General features: G+C 40.7%; 1 protein-coding gene across 1 annotated transcript in view; it reads right to left on the bottom strand.

Annotated features, from left to right (window-relative positions):
* The window catches only part of LOC108603985 (protein elav), an 80,398-nt gene that overhangs the window by 28,617 nt on the left and 29,028 nt on the right, over positions 1–22,753 (bottom strand). Inside the window, exon 2 of the mRNA XM_017993214.2 lies at positions 5,868–5,955. Within this exon, the coding sequence (XP_017848703.2) occupies positions 5,868–5,955 (88 nt within the window). The remainder of the gene's footprint in view (positions 1–5,867; positions 5,956–22,753) is intronic.

The following is a 22,753-nucleotide window of genomic DNA, read 5'->3' as shown; positions in this document are numbered from 1 at the left end:
GCAACCTGCTCAGCAGCTCTGAAGACTGAAGACTGAATTCAATCAATCAAAACAAGCAGCAAATGCAAAATGTGTCCAATGTGCTGTTGCTGTTGTTGCTGTTGTTGTTGTGCTCGTAATGAAGTACTGTCCAAATTTACCTTTTTCTAAATTAGCACAAATGTTCTTTTTACGACTTTGACAGTGGCCAGCGGCATTGGTTTGCTCGTTGTCTCTAATTTCTCATTAATTTGCAAGTGAAATCAGTGAACACGGCGCTGACAACGAGCGACGGCACAAACAAAACGAAATGGGGCAAACGGGGCGTATGAGTGTTGTATGCAAAACGAAATTGCGCAACCTGCCACCTTTTCGCCCAGCGAGTGGCTCTGGCTCGGCTAGATGAATGCTTGCGAGGTATTTGCGGTGGTTTTTCGAGTATGCTGCCACAGGAAGCGTTGACAACGCCACTGCCAAAGTCAATAGCAGTCGAGAGACTCGAGCCAAAGGGACGAAGGAAGCGCGCAGCGGGTCGCGCCTCTCTCTGTGTAGCGCTTGTAGTTAATTGAAAGGCGTTTATTTGGCTTTAAAAACGTAAATCAAATTCATTTAAAACCCGCCACACTCCGCTGTCGTCTTCTTGCTTCACCTTTGTGCAGCAATTACACGGCACTCGACACTCGACAGCGCTCAGCTGTGTGTGGCTCGAACGTTGGCTCATTTTATGGCTTGTATTTTAAATAAATGCTCGTCTCTCCCGCTCCCTCTCCCTCTCCCTCTCATTCTTGTGCTCAGCGTAGTTATCACGCCGCAGCTGAGCAAATTTTCCTCGCTTACGCCACTTTGGGCAAACAAAAAGGCGCTTGACATTGGCCGCCGTTCGCTTTTGTTGGATTAGCTTTGATTAGATTTTGCACTGGCTTTAATGGCAGTCAATTTATTGCCAATAAATTTGTAGCCAAAAAGTTTTGTGTTGGGACCAAACATTTTATTTGCTTCCGTGATAAACTTGCAACATATGTGCAAGACGGCCTGCTTGCCACTTGGCAGCGCCTCAACATTGCGCTTGAGCTCAACGCAAAAAACAAAGCAAAAAAAGCTGCACTTAAATTCAATTTGCGACGACGACGACGTCGCTGCCTGCAAATGACAGCAGCAGCAGCCAAAAATTGTCCTCTTCATTGCAGCATAATTTACAAAGCGCGATAAAAGCAGCCCACACCCCCCACTCGCCCCCCGCCCATTGTGCACATATTTTTGTTGATTTAATTTTAAATGCTGACTGGCGCCCCAAGCGCTTTGGCAGCAGGCTCTGGCTTTGGCTTTCGCTTTGGCCGCTCATTGCGCGCACCGCAGCGCATTTTATTTATATATATAAAATATAGCATAGTATGTATATAAATTGTTAGGCTGCGCTGCGGGCGGTGGTGACGCTGGCTTGCAAATTGTTTGGCTTGCCAAGCCGCGCTAAGCACCACGGACAATGCCTGTCGCAGTCAGTCAGTCATTCAGTCAGTCAGTCAGTCAAGCAGTCAACGAGTGCACAAGTTGGCAAGCCAGCCAAGCATGTTTGGCACTTGTGCTATGCCTTTTGTCAATTTTAATGAATTAATGCGTATTTTATGTGCAAACTTGCGCTACAATTTGCTGCGCCCTTGTCTATTAACTAAACGTTACAGCTGCTGCGGCTATTGATACGCAAATTGTTAATTTTAAATTGGATTATGCCGCTATTAAAAGTACATTAAAAAAGTTGCACGCCTCGACCGTTTAGAGCTGCAGAAGTTGCCGCTTTCGAAGCGGCTTTAAATGAAGTGGAGCTTACGCATTTTGGGGGCATGCACAACTTTTGACACTTGCTCTGGCACAAATAAAATAAATTGTTGCAGCCAGTGAAAAAAGAGTGCTGGGGATTTTGTTGCGGTTGCTGCGCGTACGCTGCTGTTGCAGCAAAAGTCGCAAGACTCATTTTTCACGCAGCGCAGCGTCTGAGGCTGCCTGCCTGATTGTGCAAGGACTTTTTGGGGCTGGGGTGTGCACGAAAGTTTTTCGCATTAACTTCCGCTGCACGCCGCCGCTTGCATTTGAATGCGAATGCGAATGGGAATGCGATTTTGATTTGTCATTCGACAAAAGCCGACGCCTACTTAGAGCAGCGGCTAGCGAAACTTTTTGCTACCATTTCCGGGTAAAAGTGTTAGAAGGAGTAGCGGGGGCGCGCGCCTGCCGCACTTGTCGCCGATCATTGGTTTCCGTTTCGCCGACTGTCGCTCGAAGTGTGCATAAGCGCATTTTGAAGTTTATGAAACGGCGCTGGCAACTTTTCTGAATAGATTAAGTTGAAAGTTTTGCTTATTTTCAACAATTGAGTCCCATACGCAGTTAGTTACACGCCAGGCGAAAAAAGAAAACTGCGCATGTTTATGCAAGTTTTCTATACACTTGACTTTGGCGTAAGACTTTCTATGCTTTCTTCGAAGTGTAACAAATATGAGCGCAATGCTGTCAATGGCAAAATTTAAAAACTTTGCCCAACTATCATTAAAGCCAAGTCAAAGGCAACTGTTATCTTTGAGCTGCACCTGGCAGCAGCTGCTGGTTGACGTCAATCTAGGACAGCCAAGCAGCCAATTAGCAGTCTAGGCTCGACGCCACAAAAGTGTAATTTCATTATGTGGCCATGGCCAATGCATAACAAATTCAACGACTAATGTGCGCCAGCTTATTTATGATATGATGCTCATTTGTGGCTACTCCGTCCGTGGATATAGATTCCATGTAATTAATCTAGCTTGCTGGCTGCCTTTGCTATTGGTATTGGCTTGTGGCCGGGCGTAGCGTTTGCTGCAGCAATATGAGGCACTTAGTTTAACAAGCGGCTCGTAATTTGGTTGTAGTATCGCCTTTGGGGCAAATATGTAATTCTGTTTCAGTTCAGTTTTATGCGTTAAGTGTATTGAACTGCCAGCCAGCCAGCCAGTCAGCCAGCTCGAGAGCTGTCTAATTATAGGCATGAGTTTTGCTTCGTCAAATTTGCGATCCACTCATGTTTCATTGCATAGCCAAATTATTAATTAGCCGCATTAATGCGTCGAACGCCTATTGTGTGGCAATGGCGCATCCCAATTAGACGCCAGCAGCCAGCAACCTCCTCTTTTTAAAGAGGATTTGCCTATGTTAGTTTATAAATAGAGCTACTTTCATTGGAAATAGCATTGGGGCTAATGCGATTAGTCACAACAATGCTACTAGCATAAATTTCAGTTTATGCTTTGGCTTACGAAGATGGCCACAGTATTGATAAACATTTTAAGCTGCAGCTGCATAAAGCCAACATTACGTATACGTTATATATATAATTTCTAGTTTAATGTTAAATTAGCTAACAGAAATTTAATACACTTTAATAAGCGACGCAAGCTTTAACTATTTAAAGCATTTTAAAATATAAATCATTATTTGAACTTGACATTATTATTAGCAATATTTATGATATTTAATATTAACTAATTTGCTTAAAATGAAAATAAAAATGAGTTTTTTAGCTTCTATAAAAATAGAATTAGCTGTGCATATAATATCTAGGAAAATTGAGTATACGTAATAAGTTTTAAATGCTCTTTTTTTATTTTAATTAGTTAAGTTAATAGCCGGATGTAAATTAGTGTAATAATTATTAATATTTATTATTTTATTTAGCATTTATAAATTCAATATTTACAATACCTTAAATATTGCTCTACATGAAAATTAAATTTATTAAAAAGGCTTGAGGCTTGACCTTAAGTCTCAGTTACCCATGAACAAAATGCGTATACGTAATGAGTTAAACTTTCTGTTACATAGCTAACATTTAGTTTAATTTAACTAATTCAGTGTAAACTAATTTAACAGCGAACTACTTAATATTTATAAATCAGTTAAGTTCAGTAAATTCTAAAGTCTAAAACTTTATTGATTGAAAATAAATTTAACCTGCCCTGAGCCTTAAACATTTAATATTAAATTTTTGTTTTAGCCTATAATGAGCAGAAAACGAAGCCCCTTTGAGAGTCTAATGATGTCTAAATCCTTCGAAAAATTTAAGGCATTCAATTTACATATTGCTGCGGCTTTGAGCCGCAGCCCACATGTACGCAACCAAAAACTGAAGTCTCAACATACATACATAAATTTATTAAATTTTCATTGCTTATGTTGTTGGTGTGGTTGTTGTTGTTGTTGCTGTTGCTGCTGCTTGGTTGGTTTTTCGGCATGAATATAAAATGTATGCATGCAAACTTTCAGTTAATTAAAAAGAAAAGAGAAAGAACTTGCGAGCTCTTCTATATGCGTATGTATGTATGTATATTGTTGTTGAAGAAATTTTAGCGCTGTGCATGCGACTAAATGAAAAATCTACCCATGAGTGTTGTTAACCTGATGGAAACTAGGTAAACGGACGTAAACAGCAACTGAAGCTGAAGCAGCAGCAGCAGCAGCAGCGGCAGAGGCAGAGGCAGCAGCACATTTGCGATTATTTCCCACGCGGGCACTCAAAACATAAAGAGCAATAAATTAAAAGCTAAAGCCAGCAACTATGACTAGGAAGACGGCAAACGGCGACAAGCGACGACAAGTTTGCTGATGAAGCAGCGCGACGTCCTTCAAAGAAATGCGCTGTAAAGCAAATAGCGCCGCCTTAAGGCTCTGCCGAGCTGCCGAGCAGGCACTTCAGGTGCAAATGAAAAATGTAATTATTTCGTAGATTTGCGTTTACAAAAATAAACACAAGGCAGAATGTAACTATTTGCTAGCCTCGAGTCTTATGGAGGGCAGACTAATGAGCAAGCGCCAAAAACGAGACGCATCAGCAAGAAGCGCAGAAGAAGAAGCAGAAAAAAACTTAAAAAGGCATGCCCATAAAATGCTAAATAAATAAATAGTGGCCTGACTGAGTGACTGTGGAAAAGAAGCGACAGTGGGGGGCGGGGGCGGTTTCTCTACAAATGAGTTCAACTTTTGTAGCTGCTGCCGTTTGCAAAATCTCAAAGAAATTAGCGCAAGTAAGAGCAGCAGGTACAGACAGAAGGCGTGTAGGAGCGAGGGCTGCACATTAATTAAGAGGGAGTGAGCGCTAGAGAGTGTGGGGGGCAAACACGCCTCAAATTAAGGGGACGCGAACAACTGACCCGTGGGCGCAATGGGCGTGGGCGTGGGCATGGGCATGGGCTCAGCATATAAATCAGGTTCTCTTATTTGCTTTCACTTGTTCTGCTCTGTTCGCCTGGCGCTGTTATACAATTTAAAAATGAACAAAAATTTCTTTTTATTTGTCGTTTATTTTTTTTTGCTTATTTGGTCACTTTGTTTGCTGCCGCATCGCCGTTTGCCGCTTGCCGTTTGCGGTTTGTGCAACACAGAGCAGCGCATTTTGTTGTTGCTGCTGCAAACAAAAAGTCGAAAATTAAATTATTAATTTATTGCCCGCTGCCTTGCAGTCTCTCGCTCAACTTTCTATGCCGCAAACAGCTTTCATGCCTTTAACACGAGCAAAATAAAACAAATCATGAAATGAAAATGAAATAAAAATGCAGAGACCAGAGAGCCGAGAGCCTGTGCTCAACAGCGTTTGAGGCCCCTTGGCTAGCTAATTATTCATAAATCAGACTCTTGGCTTGGACTTGGGCTGGGGCTGGGGGCTCAGCTACTTTATAGCTCGTTTATTTGTTTATTTCATAATTTGGCACAAGTGCGGCAAAATGTTGTTTGATTGAAGTTAATGTGCCTGGCGCCTCAGCATGCGATGGGGGGCGGGGCGTATCGATGCGTTGCTTAGTTCAAAGGCAATTTAGTCGCCAGCCAGTAGGTAATTAACTTATTATAGACGCTTGAGTGGTTATACTTACGATATTTCTCCGAATGGCGTGAATGCATCTTTCAGCTGTTGCGTTTCAATTTCGGCGCTCAGATCGCCCACAAAGATGTGAAACTGTTCTGCAAAGACAAAATAGACAAAACATCAGCACAATTAGCAAAATCCGTACGAAAACCAATTAAGCCGAGCAGCCGCAGCTCCTAAGCACTTGATGTCTGCTTGAGTGCCACACGAGAGATAAAGAGAGAGCGAGTGAGTGAACCCACTTGGCAACAGCTGTTGGGACTGTTGTCAGCTCAGCAACTGCAATTGCAACGGCAACTGCAACTGAAACCGAAATTGAAATCGCAACGTGCAATTGCTGTGGGGCTCCGGTCTCTCTGTCTGTCTCTGATTTGCGGCTCGACATTATCAAATGCCGCTTGTCAGACTGTCTTGTTTCCACTTGCGAGGCGAGTCGAGCTGCATCGAGTTGAGTCGAGTCGAGTTGAGCGCTGGTGCCGCATGCGCCACTCGAGATACGAGCTTGCAACTGAAACTCTGTGTGTGTGTGTGTGTGTGTGCAGCTGGACACCAAATGTGGCAACATGTGCACATGTCCACCTCCTGCTTTGCATGTGGGCTCAGCTCTCACCTCGTTGGCTCTCTGCTCTGCTCTGCTCTGCTGCCAAAATGATAGTTTCGCATTACAAGCAAATTGCACTTGAATGTGTCAGCGACAAGTGCCTGACTGCTGCTCATGGAACAACCCAACCCCACCCCAGCTGCCTGCTCTGTGTCAACTGCGCTGACAAATATGACAAAAAAAAGGATGAATATATACATATGTATATATAGACATATCTAGACTGACCAGTGTATTCATGTTGGCAATTTTATCGCTAGAAAATGCTATGAGTGTGGGCTTGAATTACAAATTGTTTATTTATGTATTTAAATTGATTAGATGTAGTTTATTTGGTATGGTATATATAAAGGTTTAAAGCAGATAAATAAGTCCGTACTGGTACTGGAGCGTGGTACGGGAGAATTTTTACATTGCAAGTGTTAACTGATTCTTCACTCTTGAACTTATTCGCTTTAACTTTAACTTATTTTCTCTACGCTTAACATATTGCTATATATACAAAAGCATATAGATTGGTACAATATTCTAATAAGCAAGCCTGATTCTTTGATCAAAGAATGCTAATCCCATACTAAGTTAGAATTTTAGCTATTTTAAAATAAGATTTTTCTATTTTTGGGAATTATTTCATTATTTCATAGCGTTTTTATCGATGGAAAGCATTTTGTAACCTTTGGATAGAAGTCAACACATTCGGCCTCTTAGCACACATTGCTGTGAAAATAATGAGGTCAAACGCAGAGCTTGAACGTACTTTTGGCCAAGTCTAGGTCGTCAAGTATACGTTAGGACGTTTAGATAAAGATCAATTTAAAAACTCTTATTGCTAATAAAGCCATTAAGGTTGTCAACATTAACATTTTCAATTTATAATTTTACAAATTATATACAAATATGCACATAAAATAAGTGGAATTTGTTATTATTATATGAAATTAAACTCAATTAATTGAGAATGTTTTTGGAAAGTATTTTATAGAGGACTAACTAAGGCTTTTTACTAGCCTATAGTGTCTAGTAATGTATCCATATTCTCAATTTATTTTATTTATTTTTAACCACTTTCAATTTTAGTTTCAGCTATTTACAGCACTTGTATTTTTTTTTTATATAATTTTAGCTTTATTCAGCCCCATGATTCTGAATTCTGGCAACATTCTGTCTACTCTGTTTTGGCCACGTTCTAACTGGGACTTGCGTCTGCAGCGGAAGTTGTGCTAAGCGTCATTTCCGTTGTTTTGAGTGATTGCAATTGAGATACGCTTTTTGTGCGGTTGCGTTTTTCGGACTCTGTGTGTGGCGGCACGTGTTGCCACTTGCTGCAGCTAATTGAGCAGCTGGAGCTGGAGCAGTAGCAACTTAAAGCTTTAAGCTTGGCTGGCCGACCGACTGCTCTTATTTATGTTGCAAATCCCTAAAATCAATCGGCTAACAATTCATGCTATGTGCAATCCCTGCACTCGGACATGAGCGAGCCAGAGAGCTTCAACTAAATCTGTTGCAATCCACAATTTATTGCCCTGCAAACAAAGCAGCGAACTGCAGCAGCAGCCCAGCTCGACCATAAACAACCCAACCATATACAATTTACAACAATATAAACTGAGCAGCAGCAACAAAAGCGCCGCCGCTTCACTGCTGGAATTGCAGTCAATTGTGTAGTGAAAGTCATTTAAACTTAAACGCATTTAACAATTTTATTTAATTGCATTTTATTTTATAAATCTCTGCGGCAGCAATAAAATGCCGGTCGCTGAACTCTTCCACTGGCTGTTAACATAATTTGGCTTGGCTAACAATCAAAGCCTCATTGACCCAAGCAAAGCGGAGTTTGTTAAATTCTGGAGTCAAAGAGCAGCAGCAGCGAATGAGCGAACTTCAACAACAGCACACAATTCAACATAAAAATATCGTAAATCTTAAATTAGAAATTTCGCACATTAAAAACTTGGAAATTGCATTTTCGGCTTCATACAGCTTCTGTTTGTTAGCTTGCGTTGTTTGTGGGCTTTGTTTTTTTTTTTTCGTTTTTCGTTTGCGCGCATTCATGAAAATCCAACAAAATTCCCCAAAGCAGGCAACAGTGGGGCGGTGGGTTGGTGGGGTAGTGGGGCGTGGTCGTTGCGGGTCCATTGGCGTACATTTTTAATGAGTTGGACATAAAAAAAGTTTGAGCTTTTCAAAAAGCTGCCGTTGAAATGAAGCCAATATAAACAGACACACACACACACACACACATACATAGCTAGAGAGCTGGGAAGGAATACTATAAGCTATGCTGTTGGAGTGCTAAGCATTGTCTCTGCTATTCATAGCTATGGCTGTTGTGCTCGTCCGCTGTTTTATTACATAATCGTGAGTCAATCAGTGAACTGCAGCGCGTGAGCGAATGAGCGAACGAACGAGCGAACGAGCGGGCGAGCGACCTTCATCAAATGCTAGTCAGCTAATAAATACGTGCTGCAGTTTGCCCATGGGACTGGGACTGGGACTGGGACAGGGGCGTGGGTGGTGAACTGGACGCTAAACAATTAAATTTCGTTTCGCAGTGCAGTTTGAAGCTTTAATTAGGCATTGCATTGAATTGGCGCATTTAATTGAATTGCACGCATAGCTAAATTGCGTATACGCAACGTGCGCAACAAAATGAATTGTCTCATAATTTACGCTAATTTCCAGCCAAACATTATCGACATTAATTAAAGCTGCCAACACAACTAGTTGTGGCTACAATTTGCGCTGTTTATTTCCTCAAGTGTGCTAAGCATAAATTTCGCTGGCAAGTCATTTAGCGTAGCGCAGCGTTGCGCGGGGCTGCGCTTATTGGGGGCGCATATAAATTTGGCATATGTCCAATGCGCGAACTGAAACCGGAGTGACTACAAATGCGGTTGAAATGTACGCGAAAAGCGGGAAACCGCAAAAGTAGCTGAACAAACACAAATGTGCCGAGCCGGGGCCAAAACGTTGCCCCCCCACCACCAGCTAGCCAGCCAGCCAGCCAGGCAGACTTTGTAGAAGAGAAGCACACAGGCCACTCGCATAGGTTGTGGCGTGGGCAGGAACAAACACACACACACACAAATGCAAACAGTGATGGATGTGCGCGTGTGAGTGCTGCAACAAATAAAAATACAAATACAAATATCAACACAGATGCTAACTAACCACAGCAGTTGCAACTACGTATCTGTGTGTGTGTGTGTGTGCGAGTCCAGCATGAAATGCAAACACATGCAAAGCAGGATTACACCGCTGCCGCATTTTGATGTTATTTCAACGGAAATTATGTTACAATGCCACTTGTGCCTTCAACAACAACAACAACAACAACTACAACGATAATAATAATAAAAGCAGCTATCAGAGTTCATTGTTGCTGCAAGTGCAGCAGACCAACAAAGCAGCAACACACACACAAATACACACACACACTCAGCATGTGAGTGGGAGCGAGCGATCAAAAAAGGATAACAGCATAAGTGGGCAGAAGTCCTGGCTCGAATTGCTGTACATTTTTCATACGAACACTCGACTGTAAAATGCATAGCCTCTTGAATTAAATCGACAGCAGCTCAAGCTGAAAATGCTCCCCCAACCTCCCACTCTGTCTATGAGACTCATGCATGCTGCCACAAAAATATTCCACATTACATGGGTGTGTGTGTGTGTGGGAGGAAGGAGACGCACAGACAGTGCACAGTGGGCAATCGCAGCTCGCTAACTGAATTTAATTTAAATACCAGTCGATATTAGACAAGAATAATAAGAGCTTGATTAATAAAGCAAATTTATGTAAACCATATCGACTTGGAAAGTTTCCAATACAATACTAACTTTTGTTTTAAAATTATAAATAATATTCAAATCAAATTAATTAAGATATATAGAAACTAAATCTATAATTATCAGTTGCTTGTTAATAAGTTATTAGTTTTTGTTCTGAGCTGTAATGAATAGGTCATTGAAGATATCTAAGATCAGCAAGCTCTATCAGCCTATATCTGTAGGATGTGGATGATAGTGAGTTTGCTGTAGGCCTGTCTTAACAGTAGCTTAACAGTAGCAGCAGCATTAACAGAACAAGAAAGTCGAACACAAGAAAGTCGCGAAATACATGAAGATCGTTTAAATTCCAAATAATATTAATAGTGAAGAATACCTTTCCAATAAGTAATAAATAAATATTTGTAGAAGTAATCCGTACATATCTGTACATCTTTATCTTTCTATTTGTATATTGTATAATATATCTGTATAGTTATCTATATCTATATCTATATCTATATCTATATCTATATCTATATCTATATCGTATATCTGATATCTATATCTTATCATATCAGATCTATATCTATATCTATATCTATTCTATATCTATATCTATTGTGTATATTCACAAACAATAAGATAATTACATACTTTTATATTTATCTATATCTATATCTATATCTATATCTATATCTATATCTATATCTATATCTATATCTATATCTATATCTATATATATATCGTATATCTATATCTATACTAAATCTATATGCATATACTATATCTATATCTATATCTATATCTATATCTATATCTATATCTATATCTATATATATATCTATATCTATATATATATCTATATTTATATTTATCTTAGACTAGCAAGATTTTAGATATCTATCTATCTATCGCTGCTGCTCCTTTACTTTTTGAGTTGCTCATTGTATTTCGCTTCAGCTGCTCAATCCGCCCACTGTGCATAGTTAGCTTGACTAGCTTGCTCATTGGCTTTGTTGTTGAGGGACAGGTGCCCAGCACTATTGAACAGACTTAAGCTGCTTGTCTGCATATCAACTTATCTATATCTACATATGTGTATAAATGTATTTATCAATGTCTGTGCTTAAAACGCTTGCAAGTTCGCATTAATGGCGAAAAGTACTTGCCATGCTAACATAAGCTAAATAATGATTTTCGCTGTACTATATAGAAAGCTTTTTGAGGTGCCATTAAAAAAAAAGTTGACTAAATCCGCGCAAAGACTACAAATGTTATGCCGGGGGGTTGCGCGCATGTGAGGCGTGTGACCTCAAAGCGCATTAAATGTTGCAAAAGCGTATTACACACACACACGCGCAGCTAGTAGAGTAAGCAAGCGCAAATACAATAAAAATATATAGAAGAGAGAAAAAAATAGAAGAGCGCACCTAATAAGCTTTTGTGCAATTGCCAACAATCGCGCACTTTTGCCGCCAAGCTGCTGAAAGCTAATTCAAACACATGCCACTCGCACACACACACACATACATATGCACACACAAAAGGTGGTAAAAACCCACACAAACAGCAGAGCACACAATGAAAGCAAAAGCATTGCAACAGCCGCAAATGCACATGGCACATGAACATTTAGCCAGCAGCCTCAATGCCTGTCAGGCAAAAAGGACTAAAAGCCTGAGCTCTGTGGTTGAGTGGGTGGTGGGTGTTAGTGGCTGGTGGGTGGTTGCATTAACACACGGGCCAATAACTATGCAATGCACTGTGACATTTTTAACGCCGTTGACAAAGGCAGCAGCAGCAGCAGCAGCTGCAACTGCGACAACAACAACAACAGCAACAGCAATATATAGAGAAGAAGAATGTTGCTGACAACAAAACAAAAGTTACACAGCTCCAAACGCGCTGCTGAGGCTGAGGATGCGGCTGACGCTGACGGCGTCTGTTGTGCAGGAAATCACGATTACAGTGAGTCAAAAGTACACCACTGGTAACTGGTAACTGGTGCTTGGTGGTTGGTGGCTGGTGGCTCGAGGATGAGCAGTTAACGCAGCAGGACGTCATGTTACTTTGACGCGTTATTTGCCTGGTGACAAAATTAGATTTAAATATGGCGCCACTTGCTGTGTGTGTGCAGCGTGGGCTGACGCCTCGGGCGAAATGTCAGTGCATGTCCTGCTGCTGTTGAAAACGCGCTATGTGTGCATGTCCTTGTGCTTATGCTTGTGGCATTGTTTTTAATTAGCATTAAAGGCAACGCTCACTATGATGATGCAAGCCTTTAAATAAATAAGTCAATAGCTCACTCGCCTGGGCGCTTGAGTGCTAGATGTAATTGAAACAAGAAAACTGCAAACAATCGTTGCAAGGACTTAACAGGATTGCGATTTCATGCCCGCCTGCCTCACAATCTAACAGAAATCAATTCGATTTCATATTTACGCTTATGTGCAAACTTTTTCAATGAAACGCAAAGCGATTCACAACAAAATCTGCCAAGACAGTGGCTCAATGCAGCTCAAATTCTAAATAAAAAAATACGCAGCATAAATTATTTATCTTTTTATTAGTTTAGTTTTTTTCAATTACAAACAAAAGTTGCGCAAGTCGAAAATTTTTCGACAGCTTTAGCTTCAATTTCCGCCCATTGTCGTTGCTATCATCAGCATCAGAAGCAGCAGCAGCAGCAGCAGCAGCAGCAGCAGCAGCATCAGCGGATCTTCTGTCTTCATCATTATGAAACGTAAAACGTAAGCGATTTACAGTAATGCCAACACTTTGCCACCCAAGCAGCCGCCCAGCTCCCACTTGAGTCGACATTGTTGTTAAATGAAGAAAGTATTTTTCAAATGCGAATTTCCGTTATGCGCGTCGCGTTGCGTTGAGCGTTGAGCATGAAGACATTTTTGACTATTGTCTGCCGCGTGGCAATGGCAATAGCAATAGCAAAAGCTCAAAACAGCAACAAAGTCTCTGCTGCTGCTGCTGTTGCTGCTGAAACTATTGGCAATGACAAAGACAACTGCAGCGACAAGAAGGAACAACGAACAACGAGGACAGCAACAGCGACAGCGACAACGACAACGGCAACGAGTATGGCAATGGCAACGGCAGCGGCAGCGGCAACGACAGCGATGAGGAAGACGTTGATGATGGCAAGCGCTTCCGCCTTTTGTTGTTGCTATTTTTGCTGCCGCTTTTGCTTTTGCTGCTATGCACGACACACACAAAACATTGAATGACATTATCCTTTATTGCTTTTCCCCATGCTTTGCAGTCTTCGGCCTGAGCCTGAGCCTGGGCATGGGCCTGGTCCTGGTCTGGGATTCGTCGACAGCTGCGCTTTGCACATTGGCACGCAAATGTAACGGCAGCCAGTGGACCAGTTCGTGTTCAGTAAAGTCAAAAGGGCAACGCAGCGTATGCGTAATATTAACTATGACACTGTCGAGCAGCCAAGCTCGTGAATCGACTGTTCGTAGAACTTCTCTCTCTCTCTCTGCCCCCATAGAGTGTGATGTTGGTGGGTGGGGCAGTGGCCAGCCACATTGTGTCCGCCAGGACTAACTTTTTCATTTCCCCGCGGAAAAATTTTCAAAAATTTCATTTCGCAACGGCAGAGAAAAAGTTTTGCACCCAAAAAAAAAAAACAGAAAGAAAGAAAGACAGAAACTACTTCAAAGTACGAGCAGCATGGTATGGGGTCAACAAAAGCTGAAAGTCGTGTCGTTGCTTGGCTAGTTGGCCGCTCACCCACACACACACACACACTCACACACACATGCGGAAGCTAGACCAAACGCATTTCAGCGAAAATAAAGTATTCAAATAAAATATGCTAAAATCTTTGAAGTACTTCAAATGGCAAAAAGTGTAAAAATAAAGGCAACAAAAACTGTAGCCGAACAAAAAGAAAATGGCACACAGTCAAAAAAGTTTTGCGTTTGCGAAAGAGAAAGAAAATGTGAGAGAGTGAGAGAGAGAGAGAGCGAGGCACATAAAAAGCATTGAGAGCAAATAAAGAAATGGCTGAGCATTGCAAAAGGCAAAAGCAAACCAAAAGTAAATATCGTTTATGTTGTCATAACGCGCTATGCCCAACAGCCAAACCCCCCGCTCCCCCTCCCCAACAGGCTGCCCTATCATTTGAATTTGTGCTCAACGTGTTGGTCGAGCGGCTGTGGCTGTGTGGCCGAGATGCTGACGCGATAAAGATGCGATAAAGTGAGAACAAGTTTGTAGCTGTAGCTGGGCTGACAAAACTTTTGACCGAGTTTTGAATGCAATGTCTGAACGATTGTTGACGGACGTTTTGTGTTTGGCAAGCGAAATTGGCAATTTGTGTAAATTATTGGTTCAAGTTGTGCTGCTGCTCAAAAATTCATAGAAAATGCGACAACTGTAGACGCCATGGAGATTTGTGGTCGTCTTAAAATAAAAATAAATTACATAATTTGATTATTTGCCGCTAGTCTAGTGTAAAATATATACGCACATGTGTGCGTGTGTGTGTGAGTCTGACACGTCCGCTTTTAGCATAGTTAATTAAGCAGAAATATTGCAGAAAAGTTTCAATGTGCAAAAGTTTGAGGCATGGCTGCCAAAAATAACATGCAGCACAAATTGTATTACAAATTCATATTTGCCTAAATTTGTTTTTACAAGCGAAGCAAAAGTAGCATGAGAACTGAGCAGCCACTGCATGTGTGTGAAAGAGACAGTCGAATTCACAGCTGTTAGAATTTAATTTTACTGCACACACATACATACATATATATATATATATATATATATGTGTGTGTGTATATTTGTCTTTCATGCTTTTGTTAGCTTTTGGCTGCTGCGTAACTCAAACATGCAGCAAATTGTAAGCAACATTTTTGGTTGCCCGCTAAGCGACACAATTTATGCATGCCACATTACAAATGAACATTACACAAGCCCGCGTCTCCACCGCCCCGCCCCGCCCCGCGCACCACCCACAAACACAAGCGTATCGCATAATGCAGACAACTTTTAGGCGTTAACTGCCAACAATATGCACACACACACACACACACACGCATACATGTGTTCAAGCATGTGTGAGTTTGTTAATGCGGCTGCAAATGTTGCATGAAAATCCATGCACATGCTGCTGCTGCCATCAACATCAACAATATTATTTTGCCTGCAAGCTGCGCTAGTTTCTTTCTGACAGCAGCTGCTTTTTTTTTTTATTTTTCGCAATCATTATTGTTATCGTTATTATGACGCGCGCTCTGCTTACTGCTGTTATTAACACTTTTTGCTGCTTTATCAACTATGCAAATTACGAGTTAAAGCTAAAAAGTTGCTCATGTTTTTTATAAACAGTGTGGGCAACATGAATGCCGTTAACTCAACTAAACTCAACTAATTGCATTTATAGAATGTTGTTGGTAAATAAAAAAAAATTTAGTTAACAAAGTTGTATTCATTATTTTGTGTGTGAGGCTTTGGCTATAGAAATATATTTAGAATCCAGCTCTGAGTAATGTATGTAGTAGATATTTGTAGTCGAAGCGGATTAACAGAAAGAGCAACTTGACAGAACGAGTAGGACAAGGGAAATAGAAGAGCTGAACAAGGATAATGAATGGCAAGTGTAAAGATCCTAAGAAAAATCTTTACATAGACATATAAGTTAATTAATAATATGTGAAGAACACTTAAGTTTAATTTAATAAAAATAATTATTAGCATTATAAGGCCATAACTAGATTCAAGTTATTTAAAGTAGTTGGCATCATCGATTCGTTGAGATTTAATTAAGATTAGTGGCAATGCTAAGTCAGTGAAGATTCGAGAGAGTCCGAAAGCTAAAGCAAATTCAAAATACACTTTCATACCTTAACATATAGAATAAATAATCAGCTTACTGAAATTGAGTGTTTTTATATGTGTACCGAGAAGACATAATTGGCAACCGTAGAACAAAATACTATATTACTTATAATGTCTATTGAAAGTCAAGACACCCAATTGTCTTTAATTTAAACTTTAACAAACTTAAAATCAAAAGCGAAACGTCTGTCACCCTCTTGACTATTCTTATCTTTTTCTCCACATGACATATTCTGTAACTTAACATATATAACTATACTAAAGAGTTTAGCTTTAAATATTCTTATAACTTCATTCAGTCACTCATACAAATATATTTCACGTATTCTGTTTAGTCTAAAGTATTGTTTGTATTAAAGTAAAGTCTTAATAAGTACGGTTAACCATTCTCATCAATTCACTTTGCAAGTCTTTAATTAAATTAAACTGACTTCAACTGTCTAATCAATGAAAACTGAGCACTAATCGATGCTTTATTTGCTCAATCGCTGGCTCTATCTTATATTCAAATTAAATAGGATAACTAATAAGAAGATGGCGTAAGAGCAAATAATATAGCCTATGATCTCAGCTATCACATGCATAAGCTTAAACTAAAGCAATGTAGAATAATCAAATCATCTTTGAATTTAACACAACTCGAATGCATTAATTTCTTTCCAATATTATGTGAGCACAAATGCATTCTTAATTAATTATTCTGATACTGAGTGCAATCAATTTGAATTTGTATTTTCCATCCCTGTACATATGTGACAAGCTTTGATTTGCCAATATCCAGAATTTATGTAAAAATACAAAGCTTTGACAATATCTATTATAAACTTGCTATTGCAAAGAATTTTGCGCAAAGGGATTTCTTAGAGCAAAAGTCAATTAGAGTGTTAAAACGTTAAGAGTCAATAAAAGCAACGGCAATAACTTGGCAACGGTCACATGCACACAGACGCACAGTGTGAGACTCTCTCAGTTGTAGGGAAAAATGCTTTGACAAGCAACAAACCTGGCGTATACGCAATATGCACATATTTTGCATATTGAACTGCAGCCCTTATTCATGTTGCCTGCATTGGCAATCAAACTTGTGCCACGTGCCACACCCCGCAAGCAAGCAAACAGACTGTTGGAAAACGAGGGATGGAGAGTGGGATGGGGGGCACACATAGCTGAAGTGAAACGAGCCAAAGTTAGCCACATTTATTGATGTCTCAATTTCCTTTGGCAAATCACCTATTAGAAATTGAGAGGCAGCTGCATGTTGTTGTTACTGCTTTCTCTGTATGTGTGAATGGCTTTGTTGGTTCTTACAACTGCTGCTGCTGCTGCTGCAATTCGTACAAATTTGGCTGGCAAGTAAAGCGCTTGGAAAAGCTGCAAAGTAAAAATTACCCTTCAACTGGTAATGGCTGACAATTTGTTTGGCTGCTGCCATTACCATTGCCATTTCTCTGGGGAGGGCAATAGCATTGCAGCAGCAGCAGCAGCAGCAGCAGCAGCAGCAGCAGCAACTGTGGCAACTTGAGCAACGCCCAATTGGCAAGCATATTTGTATGTGTGTGTTGGCTCTCAGACTGAGACTGAGGTGACTGATTTTATGCCTCATTTTGTTGCTGAATGCTGATAGCTGTTTGATCAGCGCATTATCTGGCTGGGCCACGCCCACGGGCAATTCGCCACAAATTTCAATCAAACGTGCTCGCTAAAAGTTGGCACAAGTTTTAAGCCCAGGTAAACCGAGAGCGCAACCTTCGAGCTAAAAATGGCTGCTGCTTTTGCTTGAGTTGCTGCTGTTGTTAACAAACTTTTGCATTAAGACATTAGCGCAAAGTTTTTTTTTTTTGTTTGCTGCGCGCTCTTATGGCTGCAGCTGCAACAGAAAAAATGTTGGGCAACAACTAGTTTCTTATTTGTTTGCTGCCTGCCTGATGAGGCGAGTGGTCAGCGCTTGTAGTTTTTCCATTTTCGTTTTCATTTTCATTTCACTTGCAGCGCTTCTTTCATTGCTAATGGCTTGAACTTTGATGAGGCTGCAAGCAGTTTGTTAATTTGCAATTTATTGCATTACGTATACGCAGCAGCGTATGTATAAATATTCATACAAGTACTTTAACTGGTTGCTTCAGCGCGTTTAACCTTGACATTTCCGCAGCGGTTATAAAACACTCGCTTTTCGCTTTCAACGCTGCCAAGTCGCGTTAATGGCGCTGAGCCAGCAGCAGCAGCAGCAGCAGCTGCACCAGCTGCGTTGGCTCGGCTTGAGTTCCTCGTTGCTCGTTGCTTGCTGCTCGGTGTTATGGTTATGGACAGGGCTAGCTTGCGGGCTGGCTAGCAGCCATGCAACGCGCTACGCAATTTCCGTTTCCGCCAGCAGCAGCAGCAGCAGTCGTTCTAAAAATAGCGCATCCTTGACTGCGTCAGCCCCAGCAGCAACCCCCAACCAGTTGTCAGCCATTTTGGCGCGCAAACAAACCGTTAACACTCTAGATGCCGCCAGCACCCTTTTTGCAACGCACAGCAAGTTGCAACAGCAACAGCAACTTGCAACTTTGTGGCACTTGTTTTGTTGCTCTTGCCATTTGCTGTGTTTCTATTTTAGTATTATTATTATTATTTGCTTGCTCTCTCGCCCGTTCATTTTGTTTTTGTGGCTGCCGCTGCTGCTGCTGCTGCTGCTGCCTTTGACGCGACTGCAGGTAGTAAATTTTCATTAAATGTGCATTTTTGTGCAAGTTTTTGAATTAAACTTTTTTGCCTTGGCAATAGCTCTTAGCTGAGTGTGTGCGTGGGGATGGTTGGGGGTGCTGCTGCTGCTGCTTTGTTTGCCGTCGCAGTTGCCTTTTGGCTTTGGCTTTGGCTTCAGCTTGTAATATTGCAATCTTGTCTTGCAGCAACTGAAAACTTTGTCCGGGATAGAGCGAGAGAGAGAGAGAGAGAGAGAGAGAGAGCATAGAAACAAGTTCATTTTTAAAAGCGTCATTATTTTGCCAGTAGCAGCAAATGCCGCCCCCACATTTTGCAGCCTCGTGTGGCTCATAAATTGTTTGGCATGCTTATGCTCACTTTTGTTTCCATTTTCATTTCTTTTTTTTTTTGCTCACTCCTAATCTATGCAACGAATTTGTTAAGCTAACGCTTTCATCTGCAGGCAAGCGACATTATTTTAGCCAAATGTTATAATATTACACACACACACACATACACACGCTCTCGTGCTGGTGGCGCCTGTCACTTGCACCGAGTCATAAAAATCTCAGGACGGGGTCACTAAAGTGGGTCGTTTGACCAGACTGCCTGCCTGCCAGCCCCAGGGCTGGGGAGTGGGACTGGGTCTATTATTTTTAGTCTATGACCAAAACATGCAAAAGATTTTTCGCTTTCAGCTTCTGGCCGAGTGCAGCGCACAATGCAGCAGCAACACACTTTGACATTGAAATATGTGAAAATTATGCAGCAAACATTAAAGAAACTATGTAAATTGCTTGCTGCTGCTCCATAAGCTGGAGCTCCCCTCCCCCACACACCACTTGTCTAGCGTCTAGCAAGACGCACTTTAGCCGCGCCCAACTAAATGTATGCGCTTGACAAACGTTGACTCTCGCTTAATGGTTTTAATTAGCCAACTCGACGCGACTTGCATGTCGAGCATGAAATTCATTTGGTTATTGCCTACAGTCACCCATGTGCGTACTCGTCTGAAGCAAAACTAAAACTTCAAACTTAAATAACAACAAAAAGAGCGGGCGCAACCGACTGAACGAAACTCTAGGTCTAAGTTTTTCTTAAGTTGAGAAATTCCAGACAAGGCAAGATTTTGGCATTTCTGCATATGCTAGCGCTGAACAAGGAACTGCAGCTCATCTACCAGTAGCAAGGACAATAGATCTCAATGGTCGCAGTACAAATAGTTCAATCAATAGAAATAATAAGTCCTCCGTAGCGAAGTCCGACAGTTGAAGCATTAGGCTGTGAGCTTCTTATGAAATTTTTTGACTAATTTAATCTTTTCTAACTAAATGTTGTCTATTAACTTTTCGTTTCTTTAAATATAAATTCTGAAATCAAAATATAATCGAATTTAATTTAAATAAATTTAAGTAAATAAAAAAAATCAAATCAAATTAATTAGATTGAAACAATAAATTTTGAGTCAGACAATACGAACTCTTTGAGTTCTCTATAAAGCCTAAACACCAAGTTAGAATAACTAAATATTTTAAAGCTTTCGTTTCATTATATATTTTTACATATATATGCATACAGCTTATGTATTTATTATAGCAGGAAGAAGGAAGGCAACACACTAAAATTCAAATATATACGCGTATATGAACTTATGCGCCTATAGCTCTTATAGCCTAGTCTGAAATCTTGGCTCTCATACTGACCCCAATGGTCACAATCTTACTTGAATAACTTAACAGACCCACTGTTTCTTTTCTTATGCACCGGGTCTAAAATTAACTTGACACAGTTTTGCTCAGAGATGCAAACTTACTTAATTTTTGCCAACTGCACTTAACTCTACTGCACCCCAACCCCTCGAGTTGGTCCTTGGCAAGCCAACTCTGCTTTATCTGCATAGTTAGTCCAATTTTCTTTTGGGCTGCGGCATATATAAATAAATAGTTGGCAGCATAGCACACGTTATTTATCTTTGACACTTGCTAATTTTTGTCAAGTTGCTGATGAAAATATTTATGCCTGGACTTGTCAACTTTTTAAGTTGTTAGGCAAGCAATGCAACTTGACTTTACAGCAAGCGCTGACACTTGTTCGAAGCTCATGTAAAATTTATTTACTGCCATTTAACATTTGTACTCTCTCAATTTTAAGCTGCTCGCAAATAATTTGCAATGCACATGGAATTCTTGACAATTTTCAAATTGAAATGCAATCCGGGTGAAAGTCAAAAGGCATTCTCTCTCTCTCTCTCTCTCTCTCGCAATGCTGCCAAAGCAAAGAATTTTTCATACCAAATTTATATTAGTAAATTCTAAAAATTACATATCAAAGCTCTTGTGTTGGGAATCTCTGCAAAAGTTGTATCCCAATTTGGAGCCAAAAGGATGGGATTTATATTAAGGAATTTCCTTTGACTAGCTGCCAAATGAGTTTGGTATGTGCCTCTCGTTTGTGCAGTCTTAGTAAGGAATGTCCAATTATAAGTATGAAATGCAAGCTTAGAAAGGTATAAAAATAAGTCAGGTCTTAACTATACAAAGCTATTTGAGAGACTCTGGACTGTCTCATTAGATTTAATTTTGAGCATTCGATTCAAATCGCAGCTTTCAGCTTATGATTTATTTATCACCTCAGTACAGATTTTTACAAACTGTAGTGGACTTCATTTCGCAGCCTGATTATCTATTCGTATTCTCGTCGGCACGTCTTTGTTTGGCAATCATTTGTCTGTAACTTTCAACATAATTTCATAACTAAGCAGACTTCAACTTGCTTGTAACTCAAATGAAATGGCGCTGAAATCTGTGCAACACCCTAATGATTGTTCATGTCAACAATTTGCAAAACTAAATGAACACATTTCGCAATCATAAATTATGCAAATGCGGCGGGTGACGCCACAGCGCTCCAGCTACAGTAATAGTAGAAGCTAAGACAGGCAAACTGCTGGCCAACCAGCAACCAGCATGTGTGTGTGTGTGTGGCAGGTGGCAAGCTGCAATGGCAGCATGTTGGCCAAACTGCCAACGCAACTATTAGACAGAACAACATACACAAACATGGGCGAACGTAAGCAGAAGCGACAGCTCTTGGAGCAGAAGGCAATGCTGACAACATGTGTTCTCGTAGGTGAAGCTTGTAAATAAATTATTGATAAGCAGCTGGCATAGAGAAAACGTCAAAAGTTGTCTGCAGCATGAAGCTGCACACACTGAAGTTTTAGGTCTTTTGAAATTTTAAATAAATTGAAATCACAACAAAAGCGAAATTGCATAGCATAGAGCAGCCTTTGTTGGAGCATTTTTAATTAATTTCGCTCTCAGCCATTGACGCTGGCAGCAGCTTTTAGTCTTATTTAATGCGAACATGAAGTTCAGTGCATTGACACCTCAATGAGAACGCAACAAATTGTGTCGTTGTTGCAATTAAAAATTTGAAGACAAATTAAAAAAGCGCATGCCATACATAAGTGTATGTGTGTGTGTGTGTGTGTCTGTGTGTGTGTGTGCTCAAGCAGCTTTTGCAAATTACGAATGAAATGCGCAGCAAGTGCATACGCTTTGCACTTGGCTGCTGATTGCAATGCACATTCAGACTTTTCCTCCTTTTGCTTTTCCCTTTCCCTTAGCCCAGCAGCTGTCCTCATGAGCTCACAAGCTGTAATCCCAATTCCAGCCAAAGTTCTGTCCTCAATTTGACATTTATGCCAGTTGAAGCAGCTTGTATGTGTGTGTGTGTATGTGCGTGTGTGTGTGTGTGTGCTTGAAGGCGACTGTGTGGCGTCGCAACTAAGCGACAAACACAAAACGTTGCGCATACGCCTTGTTGGGCCAATGCTTGGCCAAGGCTAAGTTTGATTGGGCCACGCACTCAAACTTTTAATTAATTTATTTTGCTCAACTTCGCTACGCTTGTGTGTGTGTGTGCTGGAACCTCAATAAATGTTTTCGCTCTGACCATAAATGATTTATTTG

This window comes from Drosophila busckii, chromosome 3R (genome assembly GCF_011750605.1).
Source record: "Drosophila busckii strain San Diego stock center, stock number 13000-0081.31 chromosome 3R, ASM1175060v1, whole genome shotgun sequence".
NCBI lineage: Eukaryota > Metazoa > Arthropoda > Insecta > Diptera > Drosophilidae > Drosophila > Drosophila busckii.
The sequence above is the reverse complement of the archived record's forward strand: the minus strand, read 5'-3'. Positions and strand labels throughout refer to the sequence as shown.